The sequence below is a fragment of the Leptidea sinapis genome, chromosome 7 (genome assembly GCF_905404315.1).
Source record: "Leptidea sinapis chromosome 7, ilLepSina1.1, whole genome shotgun sequence".
Lineage (NCBI taxonomy): Eukaryota > Metazoa > Arthropoda > Insecta > Lepidoptera > Pieridae > Leptidea > Leptidea sinapis.
In genome coordinates, this window is record NC_066271.1 from 15,380,683 (window position 1) to 15,405,557 (window position 24,875).

Consider the following 24,875-nt stretch of genomic DNA (forward strand, 5'->3'; position numbering starts at 1 on the left):
ATCTTTACTGTGTTTTTGTTACGTGGAATGTCCAGTTAATAGTTCATTACGCCAATAGATACCGGCAGGCTACAATTAACTTCTACAAAAAACGATACTATGCAATAGTAGTAATAATAAGCTTAAATAAAATATATACAATACTTGCTATTAATGCGCATAATCAAAACAATGTGCGGTCGTTATCCGCAATAGATAATGTTCTCTGCAAAACCCACACTTCGTTCATTGCTAGCATTGCGGTGATTCGACTGTATGTCAAGCGCTCTAGTGACAATCAATAGCAAATTTGCGATTGAAATTTGTGTGATCTGTGTGCGTGATGAGCGTCCTTATTAGTCCCTGGCTTGTAGTTGAATTGAAGAATCAAGAAATATTTCCTTTCCAACCTGTTTTAACATCCTTTTTAACCTTTTCTGTGAGTGAATCAGCGAAGCTACGCGACGCACACTCAGTACTGTGTGAGTGTGTCGTGTGCCAACACATATCAAGAATGTGTGCCAACTCATACGGCGCAGTCAAAAGAGTTGGCACAATTGAGCGCATCACTGTGTTGCACATGTCCTAGTGTTCAGTTTTAGAGTTTGGACTCCGATAGTGATCTGAACACAGAACAGTTTTAACCACCTTCCAAAGAATATTAGAGAGATGCCTAAAACATTAATGCATAAAAAATTAAAATTATGGCTAATAGATAAATGCTTTTATAGTTTAAAAGAATTCTTTAGCCAAAAATAATAGTATTCAAATGTAATTTTTGAGAGGTACCTACAAACTAATGTTTATTTTATATTATATCTTTGAATTAAAGCTATGTAATGTGTATTAAGAACGTATAAGTATAAATTAAATATGATATTCCAATATTGACAATCAAATATTTGTATGCCGATATATTGGCGAATTGTGCTGTACACCAATTAATTGTTAACAACTATGTTACCACGATTCATACAAATAAATCATTTCATTTCATTTCATTACAGAGAGGATGGATCAAGGTAACGGAGAAAGCTTCTAGCAAAAAAAGCGAGGGAAATAACCCAAATAGGTTTGGAAACAAAAACCCCCATCTGGCAGTGTAGTTCACAGTTTGTTAATACATCATTCCTTGGTCTGTAGATACAAGTATTACTTAGTAAGTGCTTTCCCTTGGTAATCTTATATTATTGTATCCCTAAAAAAGCACAGAAATAATACATTATATAAATTCCTCGTATTGAGGATCTCTTTCCAATAGAGTACAATAATTATATTTTGATTTGGCTATTTCACGAGTATGGGTTGACATAAGGTATTATTAACATTATTTTTCTTAAATAATGTAACGCAGAAAAATTTCCTTAAAAACATGTGATTCCCACCATGAGAGCGCAATAATTAACAGACCTCAATGAACGTAAAATTGTAATACACACACATATATGTAGTTATATATTTTACAGGCAAAAAGAAAATGGAGATATTTGCGAGACAAGTGACTCAATATCTGTACTCTCTCTAAAGCTAGTAGTTAATTATAGTAAGATTATTTGAGTCACGGTTAAAATAATAACAGTAAATAATTTCGATGTTATGTACCATATGTTAGTGTCTCGGTGTCTGATAAACAGCACAAATTGGCCAATATCCTCTGCAGTGAACGGTTCAGGCGTAGAGTGTAGGTTCCGTAGACCAGCGGGTTCATGCAGGAGTTGGAGACTGCCATCGCGAACAGCAGCTCCTGCAGCTGAGATGGTACTCGAGATGCCGAGCTTCGGTCGAACATGTACCTGTTCATAAAGGTGAGTGAGTCTTACATCTTTCTGCCGTTTGGTGTCGAGACACTTGGGCCGTGGAGCCAAGAGGCGCGGAGAATGTTCAAAGTACTATCTTCTCGCCTCAATAGGGATATTGGCAACTAGCCTAGATATCTAACATGGAAATTAATTGCAATAATTACAATTTAATGTAATCATCGTAGTGTAAATATAACTATGGGATATTGTTTTGTTTGAATAAATAAAAAGTAAGCAAAGGTTGCTATTAAAAAAAATAACAGATACATATACAAATATATCCTTGGGATGCTAAGTACTTAGGAAAACAAATAGTGGCCAAAACACAATAACATAATCAACTAGACGTCCACAGCCAGAACGTGTCGATCTCATTTCGAGATTAAAAGGTCTAGGAACCTCTATTAATGTGATAATATGTTTATATAGAAAATATTGACACATCTGAAGAAATCTAGTGATATTTGGGTGTCAGACAAGGTCACTGAAAGGAACCCAATCAACCGTCAACTTATTTATTTAGACGTAATTAAGCCGAACCATTTCTGAAGAGAAGAACTTCAGAACCTTCAACTCGGATTTCTACTGTCAACAACTAATGAGTTTAAAGAGAGAATGCTGAGAGAAAGCAGGCGAATCACTCATAACTTTAGCCACTAAGCAAAAATCAAGATAGGTTGACTAGAAGGTGATATTGTATCCTTCGGATTTACACCTGTTTTCGTCTCTTCACAATTATTTAGGCAAAGTCAGGTTAACATCAAGAGACGACTGGCTACTTGTCGGGAATTTTTAATCACAAAACCTAAAATTTCTACGGGATCACGTCACCAACTGCAAGATGGTAAAAAGTCATGGATCAAAATGGCAGTAAGATAGGTACTGAAATTAAATGTAATTAAACTTCGAAGAGAATATCTTGACGTTTCATATAAAATGCGCAGTAACTTTTCCCCCAAATCTATCTGTCTTAATGGCCTCATTAAAATGATTTTTCTATGACAGGGCTGGCAACGTTCCTGGTGCTGCGTCAGAGCAATTGCGGTAGTTATGACTAGAAAATGAAAATGGAAGAAATTGTCATTTACGTAAACTTATAAAATCATTTGTAAATAGTCATAAAATATTACCAAAAACAAGTACGTAAAAGCGTCAATAGCTAAATTAGTGACCATTAAGTGACCCTATAGAGGTTAACATTCAACAGCGTAAGCAAGCTAAAGATCAAAATAGAAAAGTGTGTATGACGAGGCAAGAGAAAAAGAAGGGACACCTTTACCTGGCTTTGTCTTGCCGTTGCTTTTTGTATATGAATAAAGCTTTAGGCTTTTATGCTATTGCAGCTTAAAATACTTTCTTAATATTCTAAACACAGAATCTTTTTACGTATAATCTAAGAATCTCTTGATTATTCAAGAGATTCTTGATGAAGTTTTGTATAAAGTTAGTATGGAATTGAAGTTCTTTATGAAAGAAATTATAATACTGGTGTAGAGCTACGCTTAATTATAAGCGATGTATGCAGGCTGTTGATAAACAGATTTAAACTTCGCTTCGGGTCAAGAGGAACGTGCAACCTCGAACATTTCCGTAATCAGTTGAGTCTACAATTCACTCGAGATAAACAGTGCATAAGAGCGTCCATCAACAATGTATGAGATTGGAAATGTATGAGAACCTGTTGCATCTGTTATATTTTGTGATATTTTTATGACAATAAGGGATGAGACGAGTAGGATGTTCAGCTGATAGTAATTGATACGCCCTGCCCATTACAATTTATTCACAATACAGTACTACTCAGGATTTTTAAACTGCGCTCGTCACCTTGAGACATAAGACGTTAAGTCTAATTTGCCCAGTAATTTCACTAGCTACGACGCCCTTCAGACCGAAACACAGCAATGCTTACATTACTGCTTCACGGCAGAAATAGGCGCCGAATTTGTGAACGATGCGGGACTCAAAGCCGCGACCTTTCGGTTTCCATCCGAGCGCTCTTCCACTTAGCCAATCGCTTGAGTTACGTATCGTTCATAAATGTTGGTATGTCTTGTTTAACTCTCAGGTTGTGGCTTCATCAACAGCATCTACTTTATAGTTTTTTAGATTACCTGCTCAACCCCAATATTTTCATATTAGGAAATTGACTTGAGATGTCGCTCTTTCAAATATAAACAATTTGTTATTTTTACAATGATAACCCTCACTTCTTCAGATTTATTACACAAATTAAATTTGGAAACAAAATTGAAAAACTATTACTATTATCTAAATATATAAAAATGAATTGCTGTTCGTTAGTCTCGTTAGAACGGCTGGACCAATTTGTCTAATTTTGGTCTTGAATTATTTGTGGAAGTCCAGGGAAGGTTTAAAAGGTGAATAAATATGAAATTATTCGGAATTAAATAAAAACAACAATTTTTTTCTTTCTTTGATGTGTCCCCCGTCGTCCGATATTTGTTTTGTATGGACGTACTCGTATTTTCTATGAGATAAGTTATTGACGCACGGTTCTACAGTTCTGCTGTGAAAAAATTTCATTACAACAATAGGGAGCATATTTTACGAAATAATTCTTGATGTTATGATATATTATTGACAAATTAATAAAAATCATTATTTTATTTTTTATATACAGAACGTCTGTCGGGTGAACTAGTTATGAAATATTAATTGTAGCCTATAACGGATTGGTTTCGTTTTCCCAGGATACTCAGGTGTCAAACTAACATCTCCCTTGACGTAAACGCATACACCAGCCTGTGATAAAGGAGTGCCCCAATTTATACCCTGGGTAAATGTAAGATGAACCAGAAAATATCTGTGTAATATTACTGAAGTCCGAGTCAAAAGTGGGGCCACCCTCGGTTTGAGCCACTTGCCTTGTTTTATCCTGAAGTGGGCGCTAGGAGAGTAGTTAGTATTTAATAAGTGTAAGTGTTTACATTTGTGCGTGGCTATAAAATTATTGGTCGTCCGGAAATGATACAATGAAAAAAATATTAAGTGAACCATGTATATTTTTTACTTAATATTTTTTTTGATGACTTACGTCACTTCTTAGTATTGTCGATGTTCGATGGTTTCATAATTTCCCGACACGGGAGCATATTGCCCGTTTCCTCCTCTGATATAACAAAATCAAGATCACAAAGTAAAAAAAAACACATTAAATATCGCTCACCAAAGAGTCATGATGGCGTACGGCAACCAGCAGAAAGCGAACACAAAAACAATGGTGACAGTCATCCGCAGCGTGCGCTGACGAGCTCGTTCCAATACGCGTCGGTCCGAGCGACGAAGCCTCACCCCTCCGCCCGCTGACTGGCTGTGGTCGCATTTCTCTAAGAATATATTAAAATACTTCTTCTTACAATGATTTTAACCATTCATAAGAAGTCAATCGCGTAAAACAGCTACTTGTTTTTGAATTGAAATAAACATACGCTACTAGCAAGCATATACTAAGCCCACTGTTCGGTCGATGCATGATTTATACATCATAGTATGTATGTTCAGTTCTCCAGCTATGGATCTATCTACAGGATATACTTCACTTATAGTTAATACATTACTCAACCCCAATAATTGCATATTATTAGGAAATTGACTTGAGATGTCGCTCTTTCAAATCTAAACAACTTTTTATTTTTAGATGATTTCCCTAACTATTGGAATGTATTAACATCCAATACAACCATCCAATTAAAAAATCTGCGCAGGCTTAGCCATGGCTATAGCGGATAATAATAATAATAATAAACTTTATTGGCAACATAATTGCACTGCTAAACATAGCTCATAATATTAGATGTTTAGCTTATGGTAATTTATACGCCCTGCCCATTACAATTCAGTGCCAGAATCCTGAGGATTCTTGAAAAACCCAAAAATTCAGAGCGGCACTACAATTGGGCTTGATTACCTTGAGACGTACGATGTTAAGTCTTATTTGCTCAGTAATTTCACTAGCCGACCGAATCACAGTAATGTTTACACATTACTGATTCACGGCATAAAATAGGCGCCGTTGAGGTACTCATAATCTAGAGGCATCCTGTGCAAAGAAGCTGGTAAAGTTGTCACTATAATGATTACAATAGCTTCATATTCTCATAACAGATATTTTGATACATGCTCTTTCATATGGATTTACCTAGTGAGTAGATACTTGCCTGTAAGTTCATGACTGCTGCGTCGTATCTCCCAGAAGATGGAGACGTAACACACGCTGATCACCAGCAGTGGCAGAAAGTACATCGCGCAGACACAGAACACGTTGTACGCGACCTCCAGCGTCGGGCTCGCGAAGGCTTCAAACGAGACGCACTGCTCGAACCCCGCGATATATGGGTGGCGCATCAGGCGAAATACGGCACTCTGACAACAATATAAAATTTGTTGAAAAAAAAAACTGTGTGTATACGCAAGAAGTTATACTTTTTTGGCTTAACGAAGCAAAAATCATTAAAATGATTTATTCCACGAGGAATAAATTCTATTCTATTCTACGTTTTTTAAAAAAGAACGATATTGTAAATATCTTGCAAAGAGGGCTTTGACAATTAATTATTAATTTATACATAAGGCTGTATGGGCTTGAACCCTTTGCCTGTCCTAATAATGGACAATGAAAACAAAAAAATTAATAGCGAATGACTCAAACGTCAGAAAATTTTAAGAACCACTTCAACCTGTTACTTTTGTATTAAAATTTCACTCGCATAATTTTTTCATAACGCGCCTAAAGAAGTATATCTTCAAAATAACAAGAACGACCGAGAACTATTAGAATGAATGATAATGAGGGTAGTTCATGCTTAGAGTTTCTAAAAAAATTGCAAAAAAGTCCTCACTGCAAAATCGTTCTTCATCGCGACAACACACCCCACATTTGGCTTTGATAACGAATATTAAAACCTCAAATAAAGAACAGATCACGCATTCACTTTGCACATCATAAAATATTTTTATTTTCAAAAATTTACGATAGTTCTTAAGGATTTGTTATGTTTTAAAGTGATAACCCTTACTTCTGGGATTAACTACACAAATAAAACTGAGAGTAAAACAAAGCATACAAGATTGCTCAGTTGGAAACAGCGCTCGCAAGGAAAACGAAAGGTCGCGGGGTTCGAGTCCCACATCGTTCATAAAATTTTATTTTTCAGTTTTATTTGGATACCTCTTAAGGTATACGACTTAGCCCTGGAGAAGCAAGGAATGCGATTCATGAGGAAATTAAAAACGTCTGGAATTAAAAATTTAAAACTGTTTATTGCATCAAAGGTGTAAAATGGTTTAATTATAGAGTCCGTACGTTCGGCTGTTCTGCAGCATGCAACATAAAAAATATTAGTAACTAAAGAAGAAAAACCTTATATATTATAAAACAAGTACCTTATCTTAACAATTAACTTACTTTTATTTAAAATATTCATCTAAGCAGGACAATGTGTCTTGGAAAAGCCATCTCCATAATTTTACTTTAAATTGATTAATTTTGAATGTTTTATTGATTCCGGTAAATGGTTAAAAATTTTGACATAGCATAACAATTTCAATTACATATATCTTTTTTAAACATCGGTAAATTTAATTGATTCGGTTATCTTATAACACTGTTTCAAATAATTTTGGGAAGCTTTTTACAAACATTGCTATTTCATAAAATACATAAAAGGCATTTATTTTCCCAAAATTGATTCCCTTAGAATTCTTCTTGATGTCATTTCTAATAACTAGATACTACTACCGCTTCGGAAACAAATGGCGCTCTGAGAGAGAAGAAGCGGCGAAAAAAACTCTCCCAGCAACCTTTTTTGCGCTCTTTTCAATAAAAATATACAATATTGTACAGTCATTTCTATCGCTATAAAATAATCACAATCTAGTCCCCATAAATGCTACAGTTAAAGGTGCAGACAGGTACAACTGACTTATACAATAGTTTTAAATAATGCAAAAGTGAAAATTAATATTATACTATATTTTTAATAATGAAAGAACACATTTTAACCGACTTCAAAAAGGAGGCGGTTATCAATTCGATCGTTTTTTTTATGTGTGTCTCTGAGATTTATGATCCGATTTACATAATTCTTCTTGTTCGATGCGAAATAGATGCCATTTGGTCTCAAAAAATTTACATAGTTTGGTCCAGTAGTTTTCACTTTATAACATTTATATAAAAATTATAGTCTATCTGGATGAATTGTTTTCTGTGGACGGCTTTTTTTTTGGAGTATTCAGTCAGGTTGATTATATATTATTATTAACTGACACTAAAACGTAAAAAATAAAAATAAAACTACTTTTAAAAAAACCAACTTTAAAAACTGAAAAGTATCAAATAACTAAAAATGTAATTTTATACACCTCTTATGCAAACCTTTACCTTTAATATTGAAATACTATTATTTGTATGTGCTACATATTGATAGTCTTGAAGTCGGTGCCAAGCCAAATGTAATAAAGGTACACTCGCCACGCGTGACTTTGAGCGGGATAGCTTTGTCTAGAACCAAGCGGACAGACACGCGTGACCAGATAACCTTAATAATTACAGTAAGTAAGCTGTTTATAATATTAAGTTTTATTTTGTTTAGGGCACCGACTTAAAACCTTTCAATAGGTAGCACATATAAATAATAGTATTTCATTAATATTGAAGTTTAAGGTTTGCATAAGAGGATACACCTCTTTATAAAATAAATTTTTTAGTTATTTGATACTTTTCAGTTTTTAAAGTCGGTTTTTAAACGTCGTTTTTTTTTTGAAGAATAATAAATATAATACAATCGCGGGTGATGATACGACGTATAAAAATGATATGAAGTGACATTGCCAAAAATGTTTGTCGTGTATAATTTGTGAATAATAATTCCTTTAGCTTTTGTGTGTTTTCCTATTTTGCAAAACATTATTCGAACGACTGATGAAAATAATACATTTACAAACTGGTATGTCCAATTTGTTCTCCGGCTCGTCAGTATAAAGGACAACGTTTTGTTTCGGTTTCAATTTTCACATTGGTTAGGCACATAAGGTGTTCTCCCAACGCGTTAAGTCCAGTCTCCCTATCCAATCCTCAACATTACCCAACACATTCTCTACCTCAATCACTAGTACAATCATTTTGGCAAAATGCTTCAAAATTCAAGATTAATTACGCCAAGTCGTTACAGTTACATATATAGTCTCGATTTCAAACACAAGTTTGTTCCGGGTCTCGTGTACGAAGCTAACTCTGCGCTGTGGTGTGCCTAGCAATGAATACTGTTGATATGCCGCATATCTTTGACATGCAGAAGATACAGTGTAGTGTTTCTGCAAAGTAATAAGTTGTTTAATTCCTTTAAAAATAAAGTCAGCAATCTCTTCTGGAAAAGGTTAACCCTTCAATTCGTGCTCAGAAATATCATTGGTCGAGTTAGAACGTTCACTAACATTATACTCTGACGTAATTAAAACATTCTCAGGAATGTTCGAAAGATTCGAAGACAATTTGAACGTGAATATATATAACTATTTTAATTAACATCTTGTGTAAATTTATTCTGTCTTTGTTTATTTAATTACTGTTTCTCTCTCAAAGCAAGCAAATCAATAGCAAGGTGAACCTTAGTTTTATTTGCTCAAACAATAAATAGATTGAAGAGTAATGGGGCAGTAAGACTGAGTTATTCAGATTTAATGTGATTATTGTTTTTGTTTGAAAACCGTCGTTCGTAAAACTGAAAGATAGATAAGTTCATACAGGCTCTTCTACGATCAATTTATATGATCTCTTTATTTAAAACCGATCGATGTGCAACATAGCTAGAATCATCTCCATAACATCTGCTTTAAGAAAACTGCAATAAATATCTAACCATTGGTCCTGGGAATTACTATGTCATCGATAGATACACAGATACATATGTAACACTAACTTAACCTTCCTTTTTGAAAGAGTTTTTAGTATGGACGAATATATCTGTTGGTAAGAAATTTTTACTATAGCAACTAAGGGTACGGCAGACTACCGAATGCTGGGCATAAATAGAGTGAGTAATTGGGACATTAAAAAGGGTGGTAGGTATGCCTTATATGCTTATTCGGGACTCTAAATTTCATGATAAAAGATGTAACTTGTTTTTTCTACAAAGGCTTAGCATTATGTAAGGGCTTTTCAGTATTTTGATTTTTTGTATTTTCTTCTCTGACCATCAAATACATTTTCTATCAGAAAACCTATGAGAAATACATCTGTTGAATTATGTTTAACAGGTAACCAATTGATTTTCTCTATAGTAACGTGATTAACCCTATTGCTGGATGAGATTGTTAGCTATTGCTGAATGACATTGTTAAGTATTGCTGGTTGAGATTGTTAGCTATTGCTGGTTGAGATTGTCAGCTATAGCTGGTTGAGATTTTTAGCTATTGCTGGTTGAGAATGTTAGCTATTGCTGGTTGAGATTGTTAGCTATTGCTGGATGATATTGTTAGCCATTGATGGTTGAGATTGTTAGCTATTGCTGGATGACATTGTTAGCTATTGATGGTTGAGATTGTTAGCTATTGCTGGTTGAGATTGTTAGCTATTGCTGGATGATATTGTTAGCTATTGCTGGTTGAGATTGTGAGCTATTGATGGTTGAGATTGTTAGCTATTGCTGGTTGAGATGTTAGCTATTTCTGGTTGACATAGTTAGCTATTGCTGGTTGATATTGTTAGCTATTGCTGGTTGAGATGTTAGCTATTGCTGGTTGGGATTGTTAGCTATTGCTGGTTGAGATTGTTAGCTATTGCTGGATGATATTGTTAGCTATTGCTGGTTGAGATTGTTAGCTATTGATGGTTGAGATTGTTAGCTATTGCTGGTTGAGATTGTTAGCTATTGCTGGTTGAGATTGTGAGCTATTGCTGGTTGAGATGTTAGCTATTTCTGGTTGACATAGTTAGCTATTGCTGGTTGATATTGTTAGCTATTGCTGGTTGAGATGTTAGCTATTGCTGGTTGGGATTGTTAGCTATTGCTGGTTGAGATTGTTAGCTATTGCTGGTTGACATTGTTAGCTATTGCTGGTTGAGATTGTGACCTATTGCTGGTTGAGATTGTGAGCTATTGCTGGTTGAGATGTTAGCTATTTCTGGTTGACATAGTTAGCTATTGCTGGTTGATAATGTTAGCTATTGCTGGTTGAGATGTTAGCTATTGCTGGTTGGGATTGTTAGCTATTGCTGGTTGAGATTGTTAGCTATTGCTGGTTGAGATTGTTAGCTATTGCTGCGTTAGATTGTTAGCTAAAAGATGTCTTTTTTAAACTAAACATTTTATAAATAAAAAATAGATTTTGATCTAATTTAACTTAATGAAAGTATGAAATCAACTCACAACAAAAGTATAACCCACATATTGCCCAACTACCAGATAGACTCAGCTCTGCGGCATACGCCGTTAGAAAGATTGGAGAGTACACGAATGTTTATACTGCTAGATTCAGTTACTTTCACAGCATCATGACGTACGGTATTTTACTGTGGGGTCATGCTGCAGACATTGATATAGTGTTTGCTCTGCGAAACACAGCTGTTCGTGCAATATATCAGCTTGGTTATAGACATTCCCTTAAAGAAAAATTTAAAGAAATAAATATTATGACTGTTCATTGTCAGTACATTTATGAAAATTTAATATACCTACGTGCAAAAAATCGTCACCTTTTTGCTATTAATAGTGATTTTCATTGTTATAACACTAATGTAATTTACTCTAGTAGGTTTCATAAGATTTATAGCTCTATATAGTATTTATAATAAAGTCCTAGCCAGTGGCTGGCATTATCAATAAATTTTAAATATTTTACTAAAAAATTACTGTTGTAATACCTACTACTCCACAGTTGAATATCTTAGTCAGCGGATTGCCTGGGACTAGATTATCATTATTTTATAGCAATAACAATGACATGACAATATTGTATATTTAATTATAAAGGGCGCCAAAAAATAATACTGGAAGAGTTTCGTGCGCCACTTCTTTTTTCTGACGGCGGCATTTGTTTCCGAAGCAGTGGTAGTGTTTAAAGTGACATCAAAAAGAATTCTAAAAGAATCAATTTTGAGAAATGCCGTTTATGCCTTTTAATTAAATAAAATATAGCTTTAAATTTAGCAACAATAGAAGGGTCCCCAAAGATAGGAAAATCCACCACATGGTACCTTTCAAAAAAGCGCGTACACCTTTTTAAAAGTTTCCTGTTATTCTGGCAGGTCTGGTGTTTGAAGAGTATGTGGGCGGCGCGGCGGTGATAATAATAACTTAACAGGTACTCTTGCTAGAAAAGGCGTCACCATAAGCAGTGACATTAAAGTATATATATAATTTTTTCACCGTATACACTATTCATCTGGCTTTTGGGTTCCGATGTTTCGGGACTGTTACAAGATACATAATATTTGTGGGTTGATCGTCGAATTGGGTGGATGACGACTTTCTCTCTTTCTTTCTTTGTCCTTTCCTTAGTCACTTTTGTCAATTACAATATATATTACTAAAGCTATCTGTTGCACAGGACATAAAGTAAAGCAAACATTAGCTCACAGCCATAACTCATAGGATTGTTCTAGATATTGTGTACGTAGGTACACAATATCTAGAACAATCTTTTTTTTGATTTTTGACTTCGGCCTTATGATAGACACAGAGAACAAATACGCCTCCCGTAAAGTCAATACAACAATGGCGATGGAATTGTATCACACGCTGAGTTAATTCGAACATGTGATGTATGAAATATTGATCACGAGTTTCACGAGGGAGGTTTGATAGAACCTGGCACCTACGGTCCGATACACGTATTATCAAACTAATTTCCTTATGCGAATAGCGGCTGATATTGAAAGCGATAATTGCGAATTTGAACCTTCGAAGCAGACTGCTAATTATTCATTAGATTTATATCTATGTATATAGGTACAATGTGTAGGGCATGACTTATCAGTATTTAAAAGACGTAGGTATTTTTCATACATTTTTTAATTTATTTAAATTTAAAGCTAAGGTCTCCTTTTAACTTCTGTAAGTTTTGAATGGAGGATAGGTATGATATATCAGCCAGAAAGGATATCTGTGTTTAAAAAGAGCAAATCTGGCTTCGCCGTCTCCTGATAGAAGAGGACAGCATTTTCATTAGATCGAAACAGCCTGATGATACAGAAGTCCACGGAGAACATCGAGGTGGGTAGTTTTATCCCTTGCTCTGTTTGCTCCTAGTCATCACAGGTCCCTCCATAGAATGCGGGGTAGCATGCTCGTCTACCATTTATCATATCAGCCAGAAGACGTCCATTGCTGGCCAAAGATGTCTACGATCTCCATCGGCCATCTGTCGGTCGAATTATGTAACCTGCCCACTGTCACTTCAGTTTCGTAATCATTTGTCTTGTGTGTGATTTTTGTTCTTCTATTTCTTCTTATTTGATCTAGCAGGAAATCTCCGAGCGGCTCTCAATTGCCCTTGTTAACGACCACGTCAGCGTACCGTGAGTCATCACTAGCAACAAACAAAACAACAAAAACCTTCGTTCTCAGATACTATGGTATTTGGGACGAGAAGATTTTATAAAGCTTCCCGAATGCTGTCCATGCGAGTTGTATTTTACGAAATTTGACCTACTTAACTGTTTGTTTGCCCAAGGAAGACGTACTCGTCTACAATTTCGAGAGAACAGTTCCCAATAGTTACGGGAGTAGGTGCGACATAGACATTAGACAAGATCTTTATTTTGCCTATGTTAATTTTGAGACTTCTTGGGTAGCTGCCGTAACCATTAACCCACCTATCATTAGGTACAGGTTATAATTATTGTGAAAGACTGTCCTGAAGTTTTTTTTTATAAACTGGTGTTCTCATCTGTCTCTGGGGAGAAACCTGAAGGCGACAATTATTTAGTGAGGGCTATGAAGTTAGTTGTAGCCTTATTGAATTCGATATTAACTATATCCTCATTCCATTCGCTCTAGTTTATCTTCGTCACACAAGAAACTCTCAAATGCACATAAATAGCTCGAAAAGTTTCAAACAACCTTATTGTACAAAGAATGCAAACAGCGACGTCCGGGACAGTATGCTCCATCTCCATCTATATTAAAGTTTATGAGAAACTCAGTTACCTGCGACAGCAATATTACTGTTTGGTCGAGGAAAAATACATTACGTTCATTTAGTATTATTATTGAGATTGGAGAACTCTTTTAGACCGAATAATATGCAGTGAAGAACTCTATTTAAATTGAAAGTGTTACGATTTTCAAGTAACATTAAATGGAGAAAACTATAAAATAAATATTGTTGGAGAAAATAAGATACCTCGATAAATATTTTCATTATATTATATTTCTTCTTTTTTTTTTCTTTCGATTTTATCTCCTTCCTTTGAGGTATATAATAATAATAATATTGACACACTTATACACAAACTATCTTGCCCCAAATTAGGCATAGCTTGTACTATGGGTACAAGACAACGATATATTTAATACAATATACTTACTTAAACATACATAAATAAGTACATATAAACATCCATGACTCGGAAAAAAACATCCAAATTCATCATACAAATGATTGCACCTACCGGGATTCGAACCCGGGACCTCTAGCTTAGTAATCAGGGTCACTAACCATTGGGCTATATGGGTCGTCATGGGTATATATTTTCGGTTTGTCAATTTAAGAATTAGTTAGGCTATAAAATTCCCGAATGTACATGAGAATTGACTTATCATATACCTGAGGGAGACCGAGTCGTAGATGGAGCGACGATTTAAAAGATGCCGCTGGTGTGACGAGGAGCAGATCATATCTTTTATCATATATTAGACCGAGAACACTGGAACAGCCTGGGGGATGCCAATGCTGTAGCAAAACAATCTGTGCCTATGTCTACTGCAAACTAAATGTAAATCTAAAACTATGTTAAGATTGTTATTAAAGGCTTTTATTATTATTATTATACCTGAGGAAGGCTGCAAGTTAGAGCAACAGCCCAGGCGCAGTATAACATATGTTTGCTTCTAGTCCGCGCTGCAGACAAGCGGAGAGGATGCACCACAGCGAAGTACCTGATAAAATTTAATTTGAATAATATTTACAACTTCTTTGGATATATTTTTTTTCAAACAAAACAAATCTTATATCTATACTTACAATACTATGACTACATAGAATTAATACTATCTTTAAGTGGAAGCGTACCAAGAATACTGGCATCATTTCCGCGTTGGATAGCAAGGCTGATCCGTTCTTCAAATTGAATCCACCTTTATAATTAAATCCTATATTTTATGTTCTTTGGTAACTAGAAATAATATCTTCTACTTCTACGGGCCATTACTTTTGTTCAGAATTTTCGAATCTTGGACGAATTGGCCAAAACCAATAACATGAAGTATTAATGCGCCCGCGTTGGTCGCAACGAGGTAAACTTAGTCACCATTTCCATCATCAATTTCCTTCATAAACATTTTAAGTACGCCTCCTTCTATAGGATGTTCAACGAAGTGATACACGTTCTAGCTGATTGGTCCACGATCCGTCGTTGGAATTATTTACTTTATAAATGTGTTCAAATAAAAGCGGAGCGTAGTTAATGCATCTCTCATGTTCACATGACAACGGGATTCTCTGAACTGACTCAAATTCGATAAAAATATCATTCTGGTATATCATTGTTATTGGACAGTTAATGTGGATTAGTAGCGTGTTTGAATAATCTATCTATCTATATTTATAAAAATGAATTGCTGTTCGTTAGTCACGCTAAAACTCGAGAACGCTTGGACCGATTTGGCTAATTTCGGTCTTGAATTATTTGTGGAAATCCAGAGAAGGTTTAAAAGGAGAATAAATATGAAAATGCTCGGAATTAAATAAAAACAACAATAATGTTTTTCCTTTGATGTGTCCCCCGTCAAAAGAATTGTTTAAAATAAACAACTAATTATAATCTTTATAAAATCTATCTAACTTTCTCAGGAGGTAAGAAATAAACTTAATTTTAGCTTACTTAACTATACTTAGTAGATTAACTACAGTTGTTAACTATCAGATTATTTTTATGTAGATGGATAAATCTTAAGTTTTGATCTTATGTCGTCATCTATTTCTCAAATACTTACCCCAAAAATTTTAAATATGTTTTTTTTTCTTATTACTTTATATGGCAATACAGCGTTTGCTGGGTCAGCTAGTATATATATAAAAATGAATTGCTGTTCGTTAGTCTCGCTAAAACTCGAGAACGGCTGGACCGATTTGGCAAATTTAGGTCTTGAATTATTTGTGGAAGTACAGGGAAGGTTTAAAAGGTGAATAAATAGGAAAATGCTGCTAAATTATATAAAAACAACAAATTTGTTTTTCCTTTGATGTGTCCATACATAATTTCTATGAGAGAATTTATTGACGCACGGTTTGACAGTTCTGCTGTGAAACAATTTCATTACGACGGCAGGGTGCATATTTTACGAAGTAATTTTTGATGTTATGACATATTATTGACAAATTCATATAAAAACATTATTTTTTACAGAAGAACGTCTGTCGGGTCAGCTAGTTGAAAATATTAATGTGCGCATTTGAGTTTGAATTAGATCAAAGCTCAGGAATCACATCGGAGGATGTTGGACAAAAGAGGTCAAATTTTTCCTCTCTCGAGAAAAAAGGCATCAAATCAAATCAAATCAAATCAAAATATTTTATTGCAAGTCACATTTTACAGTAGGATGGTTGGTACATTAATGGGTAGACAATATGTGACGCCCTGCAAGGGCACAGCAACGTTATACATAAAATAAATAAGTCTTATACATTCTTAGACTATATTGTAACTAATTCTCACACTTGTAATTAAAAAATTCGGGTAAATTGTAGAAGCATTTTGAAACTAAAAAAACTTTAAGATGTCTTTTAAATAGAGAAGGCTTCTCTTTATTTTTAATTTCGTTTGGGATGTGATTATAAATTTTTATTGCCATGTGGTGAGGGCTCGATGACACTAATGACATACTTGTTTGGGGAATTTTTAATTTGTTTAAATTTCTATTATTTCGCTTGTTATTTGGTAGTGTTGAGTATAAGTCCGAATGTTTTTTTAACAAATTTACATGCTTCTAGGATGTAAATTGAAGTAAGAGTTAAAATTTTGTTTTTAATAAAATATGGTCTACATGAATCCATCTGCTGAATATTTTCTAAAATTCTGATACATTTTTTCTTTTGAATAAATATATCTTTTATTTCACTACAGTTTCCCCATATTAATATTCCATATGATTAACTAGAATGTGCACATGCATAATAAGCAGCAAGGGCAGATTTGAAATCTGTTACGCGTTTTAGTTGGTAAAGAGCATAAGTAAAAGATGACATTTTGCTTTTTAATTTCTGTAGATATGGCTTCCATGTCAAGTGTGAGTCTAAATCAATTCCCAGTAGTGTAGCTGTGTCAACTGTTTCAAGTTTTGAATTTTTGTAAGAATATGTTATGTTTAAGGGGGATTTTTGATAAGGTTTAAAAGGTATAATTTTAGTTTTATTAATATTAAGTTCAAGATTATTATTATTTAGCCAATAAAAGATTTTGTCCATTGTAATATTTAATTTTTCTTCTAGTTGTTTTAAATTAGAGCATGGGATCAAAATAGAAATGTCATCAGCAAAAAGAGTACAATCATCGTCTATTAAGTTAGGAAGATCATTTATATATATGAGAAACAATATATAACCCAACACACTGCCCTGTGGAATCCATCCTGATAAGTGAGCTTTATTAGATCTTATGTGGTCTATCTTTCCAGTCTCGAAGTTAGTATTTTCTATTTCCACATATTGAAAACGATTATTAAGGTAAGATTTGAACCATTTGTGGGCAATTCCTCGAATTCCTGAGAGAAATAATTTTTCTAATCAGATATCATAAGAGACTCTATCGTATGCTTTGCTCATGTCAAGCAGTAGGCCGACTGAATATTTTTTATTATTAATTGAATCAAATATTTTTTGTATGTATTTGTATATCGCTAAAGTTGTGGAATGGTTTTTCCTGAAACGATGTTGGCTTTCATTTAGGATATTATATTTTTCCAGAAAACTACTTAGGCGTATAGCCATTGCAGTTTCAAATATCTTCGCTGATGTAGTTAGAAGGGCAATAGGTCGGTTATTGTTTACATCAGATGTGTTTCCTTTCTTATATACCGGTTTTATTATGGATATCTTTAGATCGTCTGGAAATAATCCTTCACAGAATGATTGATTAATAAGTTTAGTGTACGGGTAGGTTAAAATATCAGCACATTTTTTTAATAAAAAAAGGGGGGATTTCATCTATTCCGAAAGAGTTTTTATACTTAAGATTTTTTATTATGTAAAAGATGTCTTTGGGTTCAAACGAATTTAGAAATAAGGAATTAATTATTTTATTAGAATTTATAGCTATATTGTCGTTTTTTACTTTAGGGCTTGATGAGATGGATAAATAGAAACTATTAAATGTATTAGCAAAAATTTTCGGATCTACTATAATATTATTCTCTGAAGATTTAAGACTTATGTTTTGCTTTATTCTTATAGTACTTTTATTTGTTTCATTTTGTATTATTTTCCACATGCATCGTGTTTTATTATCAGCTGAGCTGAATTTACGGATATTTATATTTTTCTTAGATTTATTTATACAACTTTTTAAAACTTTGCAATATCTCTTATAAAAATTTGTTAGTACTTTATTTTTGGTTTGTGTTACAAGGAGTTTTAATAATCTTTTATTTTGACATTTTTTTTTAATTCCTAGTGTTAAATAAGGTTTATTTTGGTTTAGAGTAAATTTTGTTAGTAATTTAGGTATGCATTTATTCAGGGCAGTAACAATTATATTTAGGAATATCTTATAGTTTTCGTTAACGTTATTGTTAGGCTTAAGTTGATCATCCCAGTCGCTATTCGCGAGTTGTTTTTTAAATTTATTTATATTAAAGTCATTAAATTTACGTTTTAATTTAATGAAAGAATGTGAAAATGATGCCCTTGTGATCTGATAATCCAAAATCATATACTTCAATTTTTGAGCTTTCTAGATAGAAATTTGTAAAAATTAGGTCTATGCACCTTTTAGTTGTAGGAGTTATTCTAGTAGGCTTTGAGACTTTTTGATGGAAGTTATAACACAACAAGAGGTTATTGAGTCTGCTTTTTTCCTTTGCATCTAGAAAATCAACATTCATATCTCCCATAATAATAATGATTTTATTCATTTCTTTTTTATTAATGATTAACATTTAGGAGATTTTCTAATAAGTTCTAAAACAATTCTACTTCTCTACTACTATTAGGCCAGTACAGATTAATCAGTAGTAGATTATTTTTAGGTAGCTCTATTGCACATACTTCAAATATCATTTCGTTAGAGATAACTGACATATCAATACGTTCTAAATATTCTAAATTATTTTTAACAAATATGCAAACACCGCCGCCATAATGATGTACACGACAGAAGGAAGCTGCTATAATATAATTATTTATGTGTAATGTTTTTTGTTTTTCTATAGATAACCAGGTTTCCGAGACACACATAACTTGTAGATTAGGTAATTCATCAGTTAAAAGGTCAAGTAGATGTATTTTATTGCAGATGCTTTGCATATTTTGATAAAAGATATTTAACTGTTGTGACGATCTGTTTGTAATATTTTGTGTATTCATGGTACTTATATCTTTTAGTTATATCTTTTTACCATTTTACGCTCATTTCTTAATTCACGATCAGTTCGGCGTTGTACATTACTTATATTTTCACCTATATTTGTAGCGGGACGACGTTGAGTTGAATGCTCGCCCGGCGATTTATTGAAGGTAGATTTAGATTTCACGCCACCGGTAATATTGCATTTCTTATTGTTTATATTAATATGCTGTACGTTCTCTAGCGATGAAGTGCTGTGTTCTAAGTCTGAAGAAGTGTTGATAATAGGTTGTGGTGTATTTGTTGAATTGTGTAATTTAGATTGAGGTGTCGGGGCTGCTTCAGTGTCCGCGAGATTCGAACGGTTTCCTTTCTGTTGATTATATGCTTCAGGCGTTAAAAACTCACTAAGACGTATTCTGTTATTATAGTGGTAACGAATATTTTGAGATGTTTGGAGAAGGTGCTTTACCATCCTTTTGCTGAAAAGTTCTACAAGTAATGGATTATAACAACAAGGAGCAAACGTTACGAAATACGTGTGAACATGAGTCTTGGGTGACCGTTCGTCTCCTACTTACTTAAATCATTTCTTTGTAAAATAGTGATTTACTTTCGATAAAAAGTGTTTATTTAGATTGTTTACTAGTTAATGTCCATCTGTGAGTGTTAGCAGTGTCTAAATTGTTCTCGGGAGTGATATATAAACTATTGTCAGAACAGCTGATCTGTGTTTAATAACAACTACCGTCTACCTATATCGAAAATCAATAAGTGCTAATCTTTGTCCCGTGCCGTAAGTTACTTCGCCAGTATATTGCTATAAATATAGACATACAAATTCCTTATTCCATTGAAGTCAAAATCAAATAAACTATAATAATATATTATTTAGAAGTTTAAAGGCCGGCAATAAAAAAACGTGTATCGCCATCTATCGAAAGGTTGAAATACTAAAAATTGTATTATCGATTACGCAGAAGAGCCCCAATATGCCGCCAAACAAATGTCCCTTGTGTGCGAAATTCTTTGCGATTGCAACAGATGGCGCTAGGTGCATAAGGTGTGATGCCCCAATTCACAAGCAATGTCCCAAAGCACTAAGCCCCGAGTCCAAATCACTATGCAAAACATGTCATCTGTCACGCCCTGCGAAAAATAAAAATTATTCAGCTTTCTGCAGCGCGGCCTCTGCCGGTGTGCCCTCCACCACTGACGTCGCGGCTCCCTCGCCTGCACTCCTTCCTAACATTCCGGATAGTCACGCAGGCCAGAGCTCCTCCTCGTCATCGTCTGAAAAATACGTTGATCTAACACAGGAAATAAAATCTTTACGCACGGTTATATTAGAACTTAAACACGAATTATCCTCACAACTTGCAATAGCCATTTCCGAAGTCACTAAAAGGTTGGATAGCGTGGAGAGCAGGGTATCCAGGCTGGAAGAGAATGCAGCCCAACAGCAGCTAGACAGTCATACGAGCGGCGAATTTAATGACGAATTTGTAAAGCTACAAAGGCGTGTTAACGACTCTGAGCAAGAATGTCTCTCAAATGATATTGAGATCTCTGGCGTTCCTGAAAACAGCGGTGAAAATCCCACTCATGTCGCTATCACATTAGCACAGAAATTAGGAATGCCGCTGGAGGAACACGATATTGTCTGCGCCTACCGAGTTGGTGTGCCCCGGAGACAAGAAAATAACGCGAACGATCCTGCTCGCCCCCGTCATATTGTGGTGCGCCTGACTCGCCGACACTTGCGTGATCGCTTGCTGCGTGAGGCACGCGTGCGCCGAGGCGCCGACACATCTGGGACCAATATAGTTGGTAATGTGCGCCGTTTTTATGTTAATGAACGTCTTTCAGCTTATAATCGTCAAATATTTTATACAGCACGCCAGTATGCACAGGCACAAAAATGGCGATATGTCTGGACAAAAGGCGGCCGCATATACGTGAGACGTGACTCGTCATCGGCATCTCATCGAATTCAATGTGAAACTGATTTACAACAGGTTTTTGCAATCACTTTAGGTTAGTTTTAGTTATTTTAATGTTATATGTAAGTATTAATGTCATAATATATAGTATACTCGTATTTATAAGAATCCTAAAAAATAAACTTTATATTTTTATGTCAATTAGTGTAATTTCCAATTGGCACTATTTAATATGTAATGTAGGTAATGTAATTCATCATGTTTCGTCTGCAATTTTTGTAACCAGCTATGTTAAGCTAATGCGTATGTATCTTTTAATGTGTGGTGCTTATTTACTATTACATTTATGTATATTTAAAAAATGTCATATTGTTATTTATAATATTTAATATTTCCATAAGAATGTACAACATCATTAAATCATATTTACAAGCGACATACTGCATTATATTACATAATGACTCACTTAAGTTCGTACCCGAGACCCCACGTAAATTTGTTAAGCCCTGCCTCACTCACAACTATGTTTCCTTTACTAATTATAATTATATTAATTATGTCTAGTAAGAAACAGAAATTAAAGGTTGGTTTCTTAAATCCAGGGTCTCGATGGAACGCCACAAAGTAGACATACTTGCAGTAAACGAAACATGGCTGAGAGAAGGCGAAGACGGCCGCGCCCCGTACGTGCCCGGCTACCGGCTCAGACACATTCCGCGTCCTCCCTCTATCCGTTCGCGCGGTGGAGGCGTGGGATTTTACATCAGTAGAGCCTTGTCCGTACGTATCATATCCCACCCCATTGCCAACCAAGTCGAACAGATGTGGATAAAAACTGTCATTCAAGGAAAAGTCATTGTGATTGGCACAGGATATAGACCTCCGTGGATGAATGCCCAACCTTTTCTTGATGCATTGTCTGAGTCAATCAGTAGCATCGGCTGGTCGGACAATATTATCCCTCTGGGTGACATTAATATTGATCTACTAAACAGCTCAACACCAAACTTCCATAAATTTAACAATTTCTTACAGATTACTAACGCAACTTATATCACAACCAACACATTTCACAGATAACAGCGAAACTCTCCTTGATGTGATATGTAGTAATGCTCCTGTATCAAATGTTTCAATAGACCACATAAATGACCTAAGTAAACACGCGTTTATTACTTGTACATTTAATATTATCAAGGATAAATATAAACCCAAATGGATCTCTTTTAGACCTTTAAATGATATTAAATTAGATAAATTCAGTGACTCTCTTTTGGCTACTCCTTTCGATACAATATACCATTTAGAGGACGTAAACCAGATGGTAGTTATTTTCACGTCGTATATTACAACCTTGTTTGACTTTTATGCACCACGTAAGCATGTTCTTGCTAGACAACATCACTATCCGTGGGTAACATACAACTTGAAGTTAATGATGAAATGTCGTGACGAAGCACACGCTAGAGCTAAGAAAAGTAAACATGATTCCAATTTTTCCTACTACAAAGATCTTAAGAGGCAAGTTAATATCGCACTTTATAACGAGAAACGTGCATACTTCGATAAATAATAACTGCATCAGTAAGTCTAGGATTCTTTGGAACCATATTAAAGAACACGTAAATATTAAACCCCATAGGGACTCTTTCTTACCACCACACCTCAAAGACCCAAATTTTTTAAATGCACATATTTTGGATACACCAGGGGATGGTACAGTTCCCTCTTCTACGTGTAGCTTTTTTGAATTAAACACATATGATAGTTCCAATAATTTCGAATTTAGTCTTGTAAGTGATAGTGAAGTCTTAAAGGCATTGCAATCCTTAAAATCTCAAGCCTACGGCATTGACGACATCTCTTTGGACATGATCAAGTTAACTTCTTCCGTTACTTTACCAACAATCACCCATATAATAAATTTCTCTCTTAGCACTGCCACCTTTCCAGATATTTGGAAAACCGCTCTAGTCAGACCTTTGTCAAAAGTAGAGAATCCACTAGTACCAAAGGATCTTCGACCTATCAGTATATTGCCATGTCTTTCCAAGATCCTGGAGAAGATAGTTTATAATCAGGTCATAGAATACCTGGAGGGGCATGGAATATTACCAGATCTACAGTCTGGTTTTAGGAAGAAAAGAGGTACGACAACGGCTCTTGCTGATGTTGTGGACAACATACTGAGTGCTCAAGATTCCGGAAAAAGTACAATATTGGTTTTGCTAGATTACTCCCGAGCGTTCGATTGTCTCAATATCCAGCTTCTTCTAGCCAAATTAACCTATTATGGTTTCATACCACAAACTGTGAAATGGTTTGCTAGCTATTTGAGTAACCGTACACAGACCGTTGCTGTGACACATGAAAATGGTTCAACCGAACTTTCTAGCTGGCGTGCTGTCTCACGGGGAGTGCCTCAGGGCTCGATCCTAGGCCCTTTATTATTTATTTTGTACACATCCGACGTTATCACGACCATTGAGCACTGTAAGTTCCACATGTATGCAGACGATATACAGCTCTATATCTCCTTTGATCCTTCAAGTACTCAAGATGCTATTTCAAAGCTTAATTCAGACCTTTCTAGAGTATTAAAGTGGTCCTCATATAACTCTCTGGTGCTCAATGCTACTAAAACTAAATACATGGTCTTAGGGACAACAAATCTTATCAATAAAGTCCTTAATTACAATTTGGACACCATAATAAATAATGTGGTGATTGAACGGGTTCCTGTAGCTCGAAACCTGGGTATTCACTTTGATGAGAATCTCAGGTTCGAAAAACATATCAATGCCATAATGTCCAATTGTTTTTATAGAATTAAGGTTTTATACCGGATTAGACCATATATTAATGAAACATTGCGTCTTAAACTTTGTGAGACTCTAATACTCTCCAAATTAAACTATGGAGACAATGTTTACGGACCAAGACTTCTGGCCCGTTCGAGGGATGCTGTACAGCGGGTCCAAAATGCTTGCGCGAGGTACATTTGGGACATTCCTCCGCGAAGTCACATTACTCCATATTTGATAAAATATAAAGTTTTAAATATGGAGAATAGAAGACGCCTGCATTTCGCAGCTCTACTTTTTAATGTGGTCGCATCTAAGGCTCCCGCATATTTATATAACAAATTGAACTGGTTGAGCAACACGATTACCTTGTACCACACCAGAGCGGCGCTACACGGTCTTCTGTCTTTTAGTCGGCATCACACTGCTGCCTTAAAAGGTAGTTTTAGTTATAACGCAACTAAGTGCTGGAACAATATACCGCCACCTTTCAAAGCCTCATTATCTGTTTATTCCCTCAAATTAAAAATGAAAAAGTTTCTATTACATGAATATCAAAATCAGTATTCCAGCATTAGTTGCGTTCAAAGAGACTAGGAGCTTTTTG

General features: G+C 34.9%; 1 protein-coding gene across 1 annotated transcript in view; it reads right to left on the minus strand.

The window, feature by feature from the left end:
• Nucleotides 1–1,573: 1,573 nt before the first annotated feature.
• LOC126965501 (adipokinetic hormone/corazonin-related peptide receptor variant I-like) overlaps nucleotides 1,574–24,875 on the minus strand; it is a 39,519-nt gene continuing 16,217 nt past the window's right edge. The window contains exons 3-6 of the mRNA XM_050809134.1: nucleotides 14,794–14,899; nucleotides 5,960–6,164; nucleotides 4,969–5,128; nucleotides 1,574–1,772 (exon numbers count right to left, since the gene is read on the minus strand). Of these exons, the coding sequence (XP_050665091.1) occupies nucleotides 1,574–1,772; nucleotides 4,969–5,128; nucleotides 5,960–6,164; nucleotides 14,794–14,899 (670 nt within the window). The remainder of the gene's footprint in view (nucleotides 1,773–4,968; nucleotides 5,129–5,959; nucleotides 6,165–14,793; nucleotides 14,900–24,875) is intronic.